A 17301-nucleotide genomic window follows, 5' to 3' on the forward strand; every position below is an offset into this window, starting at 1 on the left:
TTAGTTAATCCAGAGATTCTTACCTTTGCCTCGATTCTGCAGTCTCGTCAAGATCATGGCATTTGTAGTTATTTATGATAGCTAATTAGCATTTCAGTTTTGGGGGGTATTGATAAGTCACCTTGTCCTAGAGATTTACACTGTTATCAAAATGTCACGTCAGGGTAAGCCTACATGAAACACAGCCCTTATTTTAAGTGTTTCTTAAATCCCCTACGGGAAAAATGAATGGAACCATTTTCCTGTTTGACCTCTAGGTTTTATGGGTATTATGATCATACTGTGGTACTCTATTGGAAGTCAAATGTACTGTGATGCTTCCCTCTTACAAGGCAATAATTTCTAAATGTGTTAAGATATCAGTAAACCTTCCTCTCCGTGGAATTGTAACCCTCAATAGAAATACCCTCTACCCCCACTAATTTGTTCATTTTTTATTTTACTATTGAAGTATGACATTTCATGGATAAATATTTATTTATTCATTGAAGAGCATCTGATAGACCTGCGCTGTACAGTGTCCATCATAAATACAACTAGCAGTGTATGCGATAAGTCCTTAGGGAGCTTGCTATGGAACTATGGCGTAGTGGTGTATGCAGTATTAAAATGTACTAGACAGCCTTTAGTCTTTGCTTGTCTATTTAACTTGTTGAGGGAAGCGAATGTCATTGTAATCAGTTCTTGGTGTCACAACCTGCAGGAAAACGGTTTGTTCGAGCTGAATGTTTGGCCTGTCTAGGATTACGACTTGTTGCTGTGTTGGTTGACATCCAGTTGTGTGAATACAGGCATGTTAATGATTGAGAGAGGATGAGGGTGGACTTTGCAGGAAAGTAACTTTTGAGTATGAGTTTTTTTACCTCCCCATGGAGTCATCTTTCCATTCATTTGTAATGGATTGTTTTTCCCTGATGTACTTACTTGAAAGATGTATACACTGAGTATACCAAACATTAGTAATACCTTCCTAATATTCAACGGCTGAGCCGTTGTTGCTCCTAGACGTTTCCACTTCACAATAACAACACTTACAGTTGACCGGGGCAGCTCTAGCAGGGCAGAAATTTGACGAACTGACTTGTTGGAAAGGTGGCATCCTATGACGGTGCCACTTTGAAAGTCACTGAGCTCATCAGTAAGGCCATTCTACTGCCAATGTTTGTCTATGGAGATTGCATGACTGTGTGCTCGATTTTATACACCTTTCAGCAACGGGTGTGGCTGAAATAGCTGAATCCACTAATTTGAAGGGGTGTCCACATACCTTCGGAAATATAGTGTATTTGACTTTTTACCACAGTCAAGTTGTGAAGGTTGACCGTTCATTTGGGGTTAAGACTGTATAGTGTAAAGTAGACAATCAAGATAGGATTTAATCTCATTATTCAAAAGTAAAGTTTATTGTTCATAAAACTGTACACTCTTTTTTTGTTGTTGTTGAATATTTTGTCATTTGTTCCAGACAAATCGTGTGTACAGATGCAGAAATAAATGAAAAGGTTATTATGAATATGGCCTTCTCGATTTCATGTTTTCCATTATTTATTTCATTGTCCTTCCCTCGTAGGCTACACAGAATCATCTGGCCACAGTTCTTCAGAGGGGCTTTCACTTGACTAGTTGAGTAAGTACTTTTTATAATAATCTTATGTGTACAAAAATCTTAGACCTGGGTTGTGTGCGCTAAGGCACACCGTAGCCGAGCGTTTCTTCTTGAACAAGTTCGGGTAGTACCTGTTTTATAATGTGACCTAATGCACGATGGTGAAGTAGTTAGAAAATAGTTCCTCTCCTGGACAGATGTCTCTTAACGCTACAAGGACCACACATCGTAAAGGCCTGGAAAAGAAGAGAGAAGCTGTTATCACTCACTAGTTAAGACTTGCTTTGGCCAGTGCTAGTTCAGATGTGGCGATGTATAGAGTCAAAGCTGATTCAAACGTTGAACGGGCGCATGATGGAGCGTGCGACCAAGATGAAACAACATTGCGTAAGCAAATACGAGTCGAGAAAGAAGAAACGTGGTCGAGCGAGAAGAGGATGGGTCCCGCAGGCCAGCGTGGTGAACGCAAATTAAACTTGAGCGCTTGCGAGTGTGACTGAGTGAGCAGAACTGAATTGCTGTGTGTACTGATTCAGTTCTAAACGACCATCAGAGTCTGCAATGGATTGTAAGGTCTGCTGAGAGGGTCATTGGCTACATTTACATTTTAGTCATTTAGCAGACGCTCTTATCCAGAGCGACTTACAGTTAGTGCATACATTTTTTAAACTGGCCCCACGTGGGAAACGAACCCACAACCCTGGTGTTGCAAGCGCCATGCTCTACCAACTGAGCTACAGGGGACTACCACCTGCCCTTCAAGGTCCTGCACGACTCCAGGACAAGGAAGCATGCAGGGTGGAAACTTGCATCTATATATTTTGTCTGTTTATTGTCACAGCAAATCCCCGTCATTCGCATGAGAAAGAGACAGAGATATCGTGGACGTAGGTCTGGGTGCCTTGTAAGGATCCGACGGCAAGTGAGTAAACTGCCTCTTCCATCAATCCTATTAGCCAATGTTAATTCATTTGAAAATAAATTGGACGATCTAAGATCAAGGTTATCCTACCAACGGGACATTAAAAACTGTAATATCTTATGTTTCACTGAGTCGTGGCTGAACAACGACATGGATAACATATAGCTGGCGGGATATACGCTACATCGGCAGGATAGAACAGCTGACTCCATTAAGACAAGGGGTGGCGGTCTGTGTATATTTGTAAACAACAGCTGGTGCATAAAATCTAATACTAAGGAAGTCTCAAGGTTTTGCTCGCCTGAGGTAGAGGATCTCATGATAAGCTGTAGACCACACTATTTACTAAGAGAGTTTTCAACTATATTTTTCGTAGCTGTCTATTTACCACCACAAACCAATGCTGGCACTAAGATTGCACTCAGTGAGCTGTATAAGGCCATAAGCAAACAGGAAAACGCTCATCCAGATGAAGCGCTCCTAGTGGCCGGGGACTTTAATGCAGAGAAACTTAAATCCCTTCTACCAAATTTCTACCAGCATGTTAAATGTGCAACCAGAGGGAAATAAACTCTAGACCACCGTTACTCCACACACAGAGACGTGTACAAAGCTCTCCCTCGCCCTCCATTTGGCAAATCTGACCATAACTCTATCCTCCTGATTCCTGCATATAAGCAAAAACTAAAGCAGGAAGCACCAGTGACTCGGTAAATAAGGAAGTGGTCAGATGACGCAGATGCTAAGCTACAGGACAGTTTTTCTAGCACAGACTGGAATATGTTCTGGGATTCCTCCGATAGCATTGAGGAGTACACCACATCAGTCACTGGCTTCATCAATAAGTGCATCGATGACGTCGTCCCCACAGTGACAACCAGAAGCCATGGATTATAGGCAATATCCGCACTGAGCTAAAGGGTAGAGCTGCCGCTTTCAACGAGCGGGACTCTAACCCTGAGGCTTATAAGAAATCCTGCTATGCCCTCCGACGAACCATCAAACAGGCAAAGAGTCAATACAGGACTAAGATTGAATCATACTACACCGGCTCTGACGCTCGTCGCATGTTTCAGGGCTTGCAAACTATTAGACTACAAAGGGAAGTACAGCCGCAAGCTGCCCAGTGACACAAGCCTACGAGACGAGCTAAATCACTTCTATGCTCGCTTCGAGGCAAGCAACACTGAAGCATGCATGAGAGCATCAGCTGTTCCCGATGAATATGTGATCACGCTCTCCGTAGCCAATGTGAGTAAGACTTTTAAGCAGGTCAATATTCAGACGGATTACCAGGACGTGTACTACGAGCATGTGCTGACCAACTGGCAAGTGTCTTCACTGACATTTTCAACATGTCCCTGTCTGAGTCTGTAATACCAACATGTTTCAAGCAGACCACCATAGTCCCTGTGCCCAAGAACACTAAGATAACCTGCCTAAATGACTACCGACCTGTAGCACTTACGTCTGTAGCCATGAAGTGCTTTGAAAGGCTGGTCATGGCTCACATCAACACCATTATCCCAGAAACCCTAGACCCACTCCAATTTGCATACCGCCCCAACAGATCCACAGATGATGCAATCTCTATTGCACTCCACACTGCACTCATTGACTACAGCTCAGCGTTCAACACCATAGTGCCCTCAAAGCTCATCACTAAGCTAAGGACCCTGGGACTAAACAGCTCCCTCTGCAACTGGATCCTGGACTTCCTGACGGGCCACCCCCACGTGGTAAGGGTAGGTAACAACAGATCTGCCACGCTGATCATGGGACCTCAAGTTTAATTTGTGCTCTCGACTGGGCTGTGGACTCGCGGGACCCATCCTCTGCTCACTCGACCACATTTCTTCTCTCTTGACTCAGTGTTTGCGCACGCAATGAGGTTTCATCTCGCGCCGTTCAACTTTTGAATCGGATTTGACTCCATAGCGATGCTTTCCATTGCCTGTCCAGCATAGCTACGCATTATTACATAGAAGAAAACCTAAAACGTCCCAAATCACATTTGAACTTACTCTACCGATTGTCCATGGGGTTGATTCTTATTGGTTTGAAATTTGAGAGAAAATATCAAAGTATTATTTATCTGACTTTGAGATCTGCCGTTGAGATTATTATTAGTTTTTAACCACTTAGATGTTAAGTCCTCTCTTTAAGGGACTTGAAGCGGTTCTGGACAGGTTCCAACTGACATTTGTGTACAACGCGCTCTGTGAACGTCGCAGGGTTCAGTGCCTTATAATGCTAGAAAGCCCCATCTGTCAGCTTTCCCCTCCCTCTGAGTGACGGAGGCCAGCCTGGGAGATGGCATATTAAAGGGGACAGTCTAGCGATTTCAGCAATCGTAGTTTCATCTCGCTGTGATATTCTCAACCAGATTTAGAGCTCAACATGAAAGAATACTAAATAATTTTGTAGAATTGAAACACAACCATTTTCTCTTGGTCAATGAGGGACGAAATCACTGCAGACATTTGAATGGTGTCTTTGCGGTCCCACTCCTTACATAATTGTTTTGATTCATTAAAGATATAGTAAAGTGTTGGAAAGACGGGGGTCAAACAGCAGTGGGTCGGATTCAAACCCATGCTGACTCTGGCTGTGGGTTAGGGTCAGCGGCTGGAACACACAGGCCACACCTTTGAGATTTCTATCACCTGGCACATACAGTTGAAGTCGGAAGTTTCCATACACTTAGGCTGGAGTCATTAAAACTCGTTTTCAACCACTCCACAAATTTCTTGTTAACAAACTATAGTTTTGGCAAGTCGGTTAGGGCATCTACTTTGTGCATGACACAAGTAATTTTTCCAACAATTGTTTAGACAGATTATTTCACTTATAATTCACTGTATTACAATTCCAGTGGGTCAGAAGTTCACATACACTATGTTGACTGTGCCTTTAAACAGCTTGGACAATTCCAGAAAATGATGTCATGGCTTTAGAAGCTTCTGATAGGCTAATTGACATAATTTGAGTCAATTGGAGGTGTACCTGTGGATGTATTTCAAGGCCTACCTTCAAACTCAGTGCCTCTTTGCTTGACATCATGGGAAAATCAAAAGAAATCAGCCAAGACCTAAGAAAAATAATTGTAGACCTCCACAAGTCTAGTTCATGCTTGGGAGCAATTTCCAAACGCCTGAAGGTACCACGTTCATCTGTACAAACAATAGTACGCAAGTATAAATACCATGGGACCACGCAGCCGTCATACCTCTCAGGAAGGAGACGCGTTCTGTCTCGTAGAGATGAACGTACTTTGGTGCGAAAAGTGCAAATCAATCCCAGAACAACAGCAAAGGACCTTGTGAAGATGCTGGAGGAAACAGGTACAAAAGCATCTATATCCACAGTAAAACGAGTCCTATATCGACATAACCTGAAAGGCCGCTCAGCAAGGAAGAAGCCACTGCTCCAAAACCACCATAAAAAAGCCAGACTACGGTTTGCAACCGCACATGGGGACAAAGATCCTACTTTTTGGAGAAATGTCCTCTGGTCTGATGAAACAAAAATAGAACTGTTTGGACATAATGACCATCGTTATGTTTGGAGGAAAAAGGGGGGATGCTTGCAAGCCGAAGAACACCATCCCAACCGTGAAGCACGGTGGTGGCAGCATAATGCTGTGGAGGTGCTTTGCTGCAGGAGGAACTGGTGCACTTCACAAAATAGATGGCATCATGAGGAAGGAAAATTATGTGGATATATTGAAGCAACATCTCAAGACATCAGTCAGGAAGTTAAAGCTTGGTCGCAAATGGGTCTTCCAAATGGACAATGACCCCAAGCATACTTCCAAAGTTGTGGCAAAATGGCTTAAGGACAACAAAGTCAAGGTATTGGAGTGGCCATCACAAAGCCCTGACCTCAATCCTATAGAACATTTGTGTGCAGAACTGAAAAAGCGTGTGCCTGACTCAGTTACACCAGCTCTGTCAGGAGGAATGGGCCAAAATTCACCCAACTTATTGTGGGAAGCTTGTGGAAGGCTACCCGAAACGTTTGACCCAAGTTAAACAATTTAAAGGCAAGCTACCAAATACTAATTGAGTGTATGTAAACGTCTGACCCACTGGGAATGTGATGAAAGAAATAAAAGCTGAAATAAATCATTCTCTCTACTATTATTCTGACATTTCACATTCTTAAAATAAAGTGGTGATCCTAACTGACCTAAGACAGGGAATTTTTACTCAGATTAAATGTCAGGAATTGTGAAAAACTGAGTTTAAATATTTGGCCAAGGTGTATGTAAACTTCCGACTTCAACTGTAAGCACAACCATGTAAACGCGTGCAAGACTTTGGTTAGTATGCATTCCGTGCATGTACTTCAGTCTTGTGCACATGCCTTAGGGGATGAGCAAAAAAATATTGATTGCCACACAGAGACCTGCGTTTTGAAGTTGGTTTAATAATACTTTCCTGTGGATATTTTGTCTCAAATTTCGACCCGAATAAGAAGCAACCCCACAGACAATTGGCAGAGTAAGTTCATATATAATTTGATTCAACATTCTTGACAGACAAGGGATGTTTAGGTTTTCTATGTAATAATGCGTGGCTATGCTGGACAGGCAATGGAAAGCGTCACCACATGCCACATCGAGACTAAGCCAGTGCAAGACTGAGTCTGTGTCACACCCTGGCTCTGGGGACTCTATATGTTGAGCCAGGGTGTGTAGATTCTATGTGTTCTAGTTCTGTGTTGTAGTTCTATGTGTTATATTTCTATGTTGGCCAGATTGGTTCCCAATCAGAGGCAACGAGTGTCAGCTGTTGCTGGTTGTCTCTGATTGGGAACCATATTTAAACAGTCTGTTTTTCCCTTAGTGTTTGTGGGATCTTGTTTCCGTTTGGTTTGTTTCCGTGTTGGTTGTGTAAACCGTAGGACTGCACGTTTCGTTTGTTGCTTTGTTGTTTATATTATCACTAAAGATAATAAAGTTCAAGTATGTTTGCAACTAACGCTGCGCATTGGTCTACTCCGTCTAACGAACGTGACAGTCTGGCTCAGAAGACTACTCACTAGTCAACAGTAAAAGCTGCTGTTTGGAAATGGAGCCAAAACAGAAAGTAATTAACATTTGTATTAATACATTTATAGCTATGAAAACAAACAGAAACACTAGGTTTGGTATCCCTGGTATAAAACAGGTTGAGAAACACCCTACTAGCCTAGACCAGAGCCTTATCCATGTTAATAGCTCTGGCCTAGACTTACTGTTAATTGCTCTAAATTACTTATGAGTGAATCAATCCACACAGCTGCTGAATTCATGAATTAACTTTTGAGATTGCAATGGGTGCAGTCAACAGTAACACAAATACTGTAGGAAGTAGGGACCAACATTATTTCAAGCATCCTTTAAATTCTTGCCTTTGTGTGTCATGTCTGTAGTTCACATTGGGAAGGTACTGGCGAAGTTCTAGAGGAAATGCTTCAGGCACATCATACTCCTGATAGCACACATTTGCAGCCCTCTCTGAAAGACGAGTATAATTCCACACAAGAAAATGAATATTTAGATAGTCAGTGGTCACAGATTTCGCAACACTACAGACAGACAATAATTATGTAAAACCGTCTTCATGATATAGAATATAAACGCATATTTGTAGAGAAATATTTAATCTAATTGGGTGAGCAGAGATGTGACGGTACCGTTTGAGCAGTTGTTCACATATTGCCCCACTGCTAGCGGGTTTTCTGTATTGGCTGTCAACCAAGTGATGTCACTCAACCTGAAAGGACCAATCCTGTCTCTTCCACTGCACGACCTGGAAAACATCAATACTTTTAAATATGAATGCTGTCCATCAACATGTGAAAAGAAATTGTCATAGGACAGTCATCAAGCCCTAGGACATTTTTCAGTAACACTTTAATTGACACCCAGCATCATAACACGTTATGACACTGTCATAACCATGTCAAATGTTATGTCCCCCAGATTTTGTGTTAAACACTCTACAACAAAGCTTTCTTAGTATCCAATAAGCTTTCTCTGCCCTTAACCTTCTTCTGAACACCTCCAAAACAAAGGTAATGTGGTTTGGTAAGAAGAATTCCCCTCTCCCCACTGGTGTGATTACTACCTCTGAGGGTTTAGAGCTTGAGGTAGTCACCTCATACAAGTACTTGGGAGTATGGCTAGACGGTACACTGTCCTTCTCTCAGCACATATCAAAGCTGCAGGCTAAGGTTAAATATAGACTTGGTTTCCTCTACCGTAATCGCTCCTCTTTCACCCAAGCTGCCAAACTGACCATCCTACCCATGCTAGATTACGGAGACGCAATTTATAGATCAACAGGTAAGGGTGCTTTCGAGTGACTAGATGTTCTTTACCATTCGGCCATCAGATTTGCCACCAATGCTCCTTATAGGACACATCACTGCACTCTATACTCCTCTGTAAACTGGTTATCTCTGTATACCCGTTGCAAGACTCACTGGTTGATGCTTATTTATAAAAACCCTCTTAGGCCTCACTCTCCCCCTATCTGAGATACCTACTGCAGCCCTCATCCTCCACATACAACACCCGTTATGCCAGTCACATTCTGTTAAAGGTCCCCAAAGCACACACATCCCTGGGTCGCTCCTCTTTTCAGTTCACTGCAGCTAGCGACTGGAACGAGCTGCAAAAAACACTCAAACTGGACAGTTTTATCTCCATCTCTTCATTCAAAGAGTCATTCATGGCCACGCTTACTGACAGTTGTGGCTGCTTTGCGTTATGTATTGTTGTCTCTACCTTCTTGCCTTTGTGCTGTTGTCTTTTCCCAATAATATTTATACCATGTTGTGTTGCTACCATGTTGTTGTCATGTGGTATTGCTACCATGCTGTGTTGTCATGTGTTGCTGCCATGCTATGTTGTTATCTTAGGTCTCTCTTTATGTTGTGTTGTGGTGTCCCTCTTGTGATGTGTTTTGTCCTATATTTTTAATCCCAGCCCCCGTCCCCGCAGGAGGCCTTTTGCCTTTTGGTAGGCCGCCATTGTAAATAAGAATTTGTTGACTTGCTTAGTTAAATAAAGGTTAAATATATATATATATATATATATTTTTTGATATGTCATAATAGTTGACATAGCCTGTTATAATATGGTCATAACATTGTATGAACTGCCTTAATTTTGCTGTACCCCAGGAAGAGTAGCTGCTGCCTTGGCAGCAGCTAATGGGGATCCATAATCAATACAAATACAAACACTTTCATGACATATTTAGGCCTGTTGTGACATATTGCGTTATTTTATTGCTGGTACTTAAAAACCCACAAAACCTACCACACAAAGCAAAACATTCCATTACACCATATCCTACATGTCAACAGTATGTTTGTTATAGATTTTTCTATTTTTATTGACCATATGAAATGATAATTGTAATCGCGCACACATTGCAATGCTCTGTTGCTGATGACTGGGATGAATGCAGAAGCAGATTTCAGGAGCAGGACAAGACACCCTCTTTTTGACTGATGACTGATATAAGGGCATGTATGTGATAGGCCTATCTGGCTTATATGATTATAATGGTCATAATGCTTATTGACAGTGTCAAAGTGTATTTTCTACAATTTAAAATAAAAATGGTAAATATGATGGAGAAAAAAAACATGACTGTAAATAATTAAATTAAGGATTTAAGAAACAAACTTGAAAACGAAAGGAAAATTCTTGGCAGGGAAAAAACTCATTTGAATAAATGTGGGTTTTGACACCTATGTAGGTGTCATAACCAGCCATAAAATAATGCAATATATGTTCATGACAGTGTTCTGATCATTTTATGACAGGTTATGACAAGTTATGTCACCTGTTATGACATTATGCAATGGTTATGACCGTGTCAAAACGTGTTATGACACTGGGTTTCAAGTAAAGTGTTACCCATTTTTCTATGCCACATTCTCACCTGTACACTATTTTAGAGATGCCTTTGTCATTTCCGTCAATCAAAACATGATCTATGCATCTGAATACAAAAGGGTTTCCAATGGACTGGAAGAGAATGGGCTCATATGCCTGATAGATGGTACCTGCGTGGATAACACAGAAATGAGTCATTCATTCACACAAGGTAAATCACAACACTTGTCCGAGTGATATGCATTTACTTAATTACTTTAAAAAAACATAACTTTCAAAATAACTACAGTGCCTTCGGAAAGTATTCAGACCCCTTGACTTTTTCCACATTTTGTTACGTTACAGCCTTTTTCTAAAATGGATTAAATAAAAAATTTAACTCACACAATACCCCATAATGACAAAGCGAAAACAGTTTTTTGTGTGCAAATTTATTACAAATAAAAAACATACCTTATTTACATAAGTATTCAGAACCTTTGCTATGAGACTCGGAATTGAGCTCTGGTGCATCCTATTTCCATTGATCATCCTTGAGATGTTTCTACAACTTGATTGGAGTCCACCTGTGGTAAATTCAATTGATTGGACATGATTTGGAAAGCCACACACCTGTCTATATAAGGTCCCACAGTTGACAGTGCAAAAACCAAGCCATGAGGTCGAAGGAATTGTCCGTAGAGTTCCGAGACAGGATTGTGTCGAGGCACAGATCTAGGGAAGGGTACCAAAAAAATTCTGCAGCATTGAAAGTCCCCAAGAACACGGTGGCCTCCATTATTCTTAAATGGAAGAAGTTTGGAACCACCAAGTCTCTTTCTAGAGCTGGCCGCTGTGCCAAACTGAGCAATCGGGGTAGAAGGGCCTTGGTCAGGGAGGTGACCAAGAACCCAGCGGTCACTCTGACAGAGCTCTAGAGTTCCTCTGTGGAGATGGGAGAAACTTCCAGAAGGACACATATCTCTGCAGCACTCCACCAATCAGGCCTTTATGGTAGAGTGGCCAGACGGAAGCCACTCCTCATTAAAATACACATGACAGCCCGCTTGGAGTTTGCCAAAAGGCATCTAAAGACTCTCAGACCATGAGAAACAAGATTCTCTGGTCTGATGAAACCAATATTCAACTCTTTGGGCTGAATGCCAAGCGTCACGTCTGGAGGAAATCTGGCACCATCCCTATGGTAAAGCATGGTGGTGGCAGCATCATGCGGGGATGTTTTTCAGCGGCAGGGACTGGGAGACTAGTCAGGATCGAGGGAAAGATGAACGGAGCAAAGTATAGAGAGATACTTGATGAAAACCTGCTCCAGAGCGCTCAGGACATCAAACTTGGGCGACGGTTCACCTTCCAACAGGACAACGACCCTAAGCACAGCCAAGACAACGCAGGAGTGGCTTCGGGACAAGTCTCTGAAAGTCCTTGAGTGGCCCAGCCAGAGCCCGGACTTGAACACGATCTAACATCTCTGGAGAGACCTGAAAATTGATAGCTGTGCAGCAACACTCCCCATCCAACCTGACAGAGCTTGAGAGGATCTGCAGACAATAATGGGAGAAACTCCACTAATACAGGTGTGCCAAGTTTGTAGCGTCATACCCAAGAAGACTCGATGCTGTACTCGCTGCCAAAGGTGCTTCAACAAAGTACTAAGTAAAGGGTCTGAATACTTATGTAAATGTCATTTTTCCGTTTTTTAAAATAAATTAGCAAACATTTCTAAAAAACAGTTTTTGCTTTGTCATTATGGAGTACTGTGTGTACATTGATGAGGGGAAAAAACAATTGAATCAATTTTGGAATAAAGCTGTAACGTAACAAAATGTGGAAAAAGTAAAGGGGTCTGAATACTTTCCTAAGGCACTGTATGCTATGTCTTAAAAGGGGTACTTTTTAATCTATGGTCTTGCTTATACACTGCTCAAAAAAATAAAGGGAACACTTAAACAACACAATGTAACTCCAAGTCAATCACACTTCTGTGAAATCAAACTGTCCACTTAGGAAGCAACACTGATTGACAATACATTTCACATGCTGTTGTGCAAATGGAATAGACAACAGGTGGAAATTATAGGCAATTAGCAAGACAACCCCAATAAAGGACTGGCTTTGCAGGTGGTGACCACAGACCACTTCTCAGTTCCTATGCTTCCTGGCTGATGTTTTGGTCACTTTTGAGTGCTGGCGGTGCTTTCACTCTAGTGGTAGCATGAGACGGAGTCTACAACCCACACAAGTGGCTCAGGTAGTGCAGCTCATCCAGGATGGCACATCAATGCGAGCTGTGGCAAGAAGGTTTGCTGTGTCTGTCAGCGTAGTGTCCAGAGCATGGAGGCGCTACCAGGAGACAGGCCAGTACATCAGGAGACGTGGAGGAGGCCGTAGGAGGGCAACAACCCAGCAGCAGGACTGCTACCTCCGCCTTTTTGCAAGGAGGAGCAGGAGGAGCACTGCCAGAGCCCTGCAAAATGACCTCCAGCAGGCCACAAATGTGCATGTGTCTGCTCAAATGGTCAGAAACAGACTCCATGAGGGTGGTATGAGGGCCCGACGTCCACAGGTGGGGGTTGTGCTTACAGCCCAACACCGTGCAGGACGTTTGGCATTTGCCAGAGAACACCAAGCCTGACTGCCATTAGGTACCGAGATGAGATCCTCAGACCCCTTGTGAAACCATATGCTGGTGCGGTTGGCCCTGGGTTCCTCCTAATGCAAGACAATGCTAGACCTCATGTGGCTGGAGTGTGTCAGCAGTTCCTGCAAGAGGAAGGCATTGATGCTATGGACTGGCCCGCCCGTTCCCCAGACCTGAAACCAATTGAGCACATCTGGGACATCATGTCTCGCTCCATCCACCAACGCCACGTTGCACCACAGACTGTCCAGGAGTTGGCAGATGCTTTAGTCCAGGTCTGGGAGGAGATCCCTCAGGAGACCATCCGCCACCTCATCAGGAGCATGCCCAGGTGTTGTAGGGAGGTCATACAGGCACGTGGAGGCCACACACACTACTGAGCCTCATTTTGACTTGTTTTAAGGACATTACATCAAAGTTGGATTAGCCTGTAGTGTGGTTTTCCACTTTAATTTTGAGGGTGACTCCAAATCCAGACCTCCATGGGTTGATAAATTTGATTTCCATTGATAATTTTTGTGTGATTTTGTTGTCAGCACATTCAACTATGTAAAGAAAAAAGTATTTAATAAGATTATTTCATTCATTCAGATCTAGGATGTGTTATTTTAGTGTTCCCTTTATTTTTTTGAGTACATGAGTATAAATACGTATCCCTCTTCTTAGGTCGGTGTTATGATAAATGATGGTTTGTCGGGACTGATGGTTTGTACGGTTGTGGCCATCAGTACAGCTCCATCTAGTCGTCGTGTTGGGGATAACAGTTGTTGACAACTGCATCATTTTAGCTAAGCCTAACCCTTGTCCTTATATGTATTTTTATATATATAAAAAAATATAAATAATTAACTCCAGATACAAAACGTATACATACGAACAACTTACAGACACACAAACAATGACTACATCTCATCTGCCCAGACCCACATGCTCACACCCCCATCCCTAGTGCCTGCATTATTGTTTGCCACTTGGCCTTAAATTGTGCCAATTTGTTCTTCTCGGTCGCCCATGCTATTTCAAGAATAAATCATTTGATTTTTCCATTGTGTTCCATTGTGATTTCCACGTTTTTAGTATACGTTTTTTCAGAATGAGTGATAAGAGAATTGTCCAGCCCATTGGGACATATGCCATGTCTTGAAATATGCAGTTTACATTGTAATACTTCAGACAGCCAACTTTCTAGCTCCGTCCACATCTTCTGGACTTTATAGCATTCACAGAAAGCATGGTTTATTGAGTCATTATTAGTTTTACACTTAAGACATGACTCTGCCGTTGGGCTGTAGAATTTGTGAATTCTGAGTCTTGTATAATACATTTATACTGGATTAAGTGTACATTTTAGTTAACTGTAATTTCGTTATTTATGCTCCAACTTTCCCTCCATCTTGTGCCAACACCAGTTATTTTTAAGTCTTGGTTCCAATAGTTAATATTATTTTGGTCAGCCCAAAATTACTTTTTTTATTCTGTAATGGAAATCAATGTATTTCCTGTTACCAAGTCATTTACGGTTTCTATGCATTTAGTTTTCCATGTGGACCAATTTATCAGTGAATTCTGAAAAGCTATCCAAGGATTGTTGCATAAGGTTGTGTTTTTAGGGAGTGATATTGATATTCTTGTAGAATACGTTTCATTTTCCTACACATTGTAGCTTTATCCTTTGAAAATAGACACGTAAAAAGATTCTGGGGATGAGCATGCACATCTTAAATATGTAACCATTGTTCCTCTTTATTGCATTTAACTATATGTCACAAGTAAAAGCCTTGAGATCATCATACCCCTAATGTACACCTTAAAGGCATCCCAAATTATATCAGGGGTTGGTTTTTCTCTGTCCTCTGTCCTCATTTGTAATGGTAAAAGGTTTACATTTTTTCGTTTACGTATTTAATACATTTTGGGTCCAGAAGATGCGCTCTGTTCATTCTCCTAACTGTTGCAAAGTATATTTTCTATTGGTGTAATTAAACATGATACCAGAGAATGATCCGATATTACTATATCATACATTTTTGAATCCAATGTAGTAAAACAAATAAAAATGTAGTCAATTCTTGAATAGCTTTTCTTACTTTGAGAAAGAAATTATTAGTATTTTGTAATTGGAAACAATAATCTCCAGGTGTCCTGTAAATCATTTGTAGAGATGAACATTTTCAGCCTCTTTGGAGGCTCCCTAAATGTGCCTTTTTCATTACTACATCTATCAATCTTATTGAATGTATAATTTAGGTCACCTGCTAAAATAATAGTTCCTGTCTGGATTTGATCTAATATAGCTTGAATTCTAAAAACACCAGATTTGCCCCTTGTGAGATATACAATAAAATCAATGTGTATTTTTCACCATGTAAGGTACAATTCAACATTAGAAAACTGCCTTCTTGGTCCATGTGCTGGGATATAAGGAAGAATGGTGTATTCTTATTTATAAGGATGCCTACACTTCTGCTGTTACTACAGTAAGTTGCAGCATAGGCCTCTCCAACAGTTAGACAATAGAGACTAGATTGTATTGGGGGGAGGAGGAAGGAATATTGTCTAAATTTACGATAAGCTGTTCTTGAGCATCACTGTATGTAGCCTACTGTGCTTACGTTTTTTCCGCTTCTGCCTCTCCTCAGGACACTGGGCTCTCTTTCAACTGGAAAGGTTTCATGCAGCCTGCTCAGGGCTTCATCGGTGCATGTGAACTCCATTCTCTGTGTTCCCTTCCATACCCACAGTACTGCTGGGAATCGGAGTTGAGACTTGATTCCTTTTTTCCTCCAGTGACTGTCTGATCGGAATTAATTGCTTGCGTTTATTCCTCAGCCTAGCAGACAGGTTCTGGACAAATCGAATGGACTGGCGCTGGACCTTGATCTCCTTTCCCTCCTGTGCCCTCAGAATGTTGACTTTGGTCTGATAGTTCCACAGCTTACAGATTTCCATGCAAGGGTATTTAGGGTTATTTTGCTTCATTCTGATCCGATGGCATCGCTCTAGATGCTCCGGTGATACATCCACGCCAAGCTCCTCCGATATCAGCTTGATCGGTCCCCTTTTTTCTCATCTTCCAGTAGGGACAATATTCTCATATTATTTTGTCTCAATCTGTTTTCTAGCTGATTCAGTTAATCTTTTAAAGTTTGCACCTTTGTTTCCAGAAGGCCAATTTTGTTGTCTTGTTCGTCCACAGGCCCGCCCTGTATATGCATATCTGACACAAGACTACTTTCCTTTCGAGCAAATCAACTTTTTTAACAACAGATTGTACGTTTGTTTGTTTTGGTGAGCTTTCAGAGCATTTTAGCTATGTTTTCCTGGATATCCTTCAGCTGTTCGTTGCTCTCATTTGCATCTCCAAGTCGTTCTTTGTCTTCTCCTCTAAGGGAAGCCATGGCTTGTTGGGTTCGAGTCTCAGAGTCGCTTTACTCATAGATTGGTTCGCTGTTGTGTATAACTGACCGCTCACTCCTGGTTGCTTGGGGATATATTGATCTATCGATTTTTAAGGCTTAATTTAAACTATGTTGTCTGGCTTCTACATATAATCACAGTTTTGACGGTACAAAACGGCGCTACTATCTCTCCATGCGTCCTATCGGTACGTGCATGCGCCATAACCCTTTTCCTAACCTTATTTTCCTAACCTGTTGCGTTAATTCTCATAACCTGCTACGTAATGTCACTTCTGTCCGTAGCTGGTTTGGCTTAGCTAAAATGCTACAATTGTCAACAAACCATCAGTCCTTACAAACCATCAGTATCACCACACCGGAATTCAATACGATCGCGGGCTGTCGACAATGCAGCTTTTAAAGGCAATATTCCCGTGTTCACAGAGATCACATTCATGGTAACAGTGGATTTCCACTGGAGATGATGAAACAACGGAAGCCATGCATTTTCAATGGAAGACAAGCGAGGTGGTGGGGGACCGTTAGGCGAGGCAAGCATGGGTGAGGGAGCATGAACAGGGCGGGACCTAAGCTGGGGAAAGCTGAACTTCAAAATGGTATTAATAATATGCCATTTAGCAGACGCTTTTATCCAAAGCGACTTACAGTCATGTGTGCATCCATTTTTACGTATGGGTGGTCCCGGGGATCGAACCCACTACCCTGGCATTACAAGCGCCATGCTCTACCAATTGAGCTACAGAGGACCACGTATTCCAATACATTTTTGAAAGTTGAAGCTCATTTACTGAATTTCTATGCAATTGAAAAACTGCT

General features: G+C 41.9%; 1 protein-coding gene across 1 annotated transcript in view; it reads right to left on the reverse strand.

Moving 5' to 3' along the window:
* Positions 1-1377: 1377 nt before the first annotated feature.
* The window catches only part of setd9 (SET domain containing 9), a 29212-nt gene continuing 13288 nt past the window's right edge, over positions 1378-17301 (reverse strand). The window contains exons 4-7 of the mRNA XM_084160141.1: positions 10475-10598; positions 8211-8326; positions 7926-8031; positions 1378-1842 (exon numbers count right to left, since the gene is read on the reverse strand). Coding sequence (XP_084016267.1) covers positions 1755-1842; positions 7926-8031; positions 8211-8326; positions 10475-10598 — 434 coding nt within the window. The 3' untranslated portion in view covers positions 1378-1754. The remainder of the gene's footprint in view (positions 1843-7925; positions 8032-8210; positions 8327-10474; positions 10599-17301) is intronic.

The sequence above is a fragment of the Coregonus lavaretus genome, assembly GCF_964263955.1.
Source record: "Coregonus lavaretus genome assembly, chromosome: 4".
NCBI classification, from domain to species: domain Eukaryota; kingdom Metazoa; phylum Chordata; class Actinopteri; order Salmoniformes; family Salmonidae; genus Coregonus; species Coregonus lavaretus.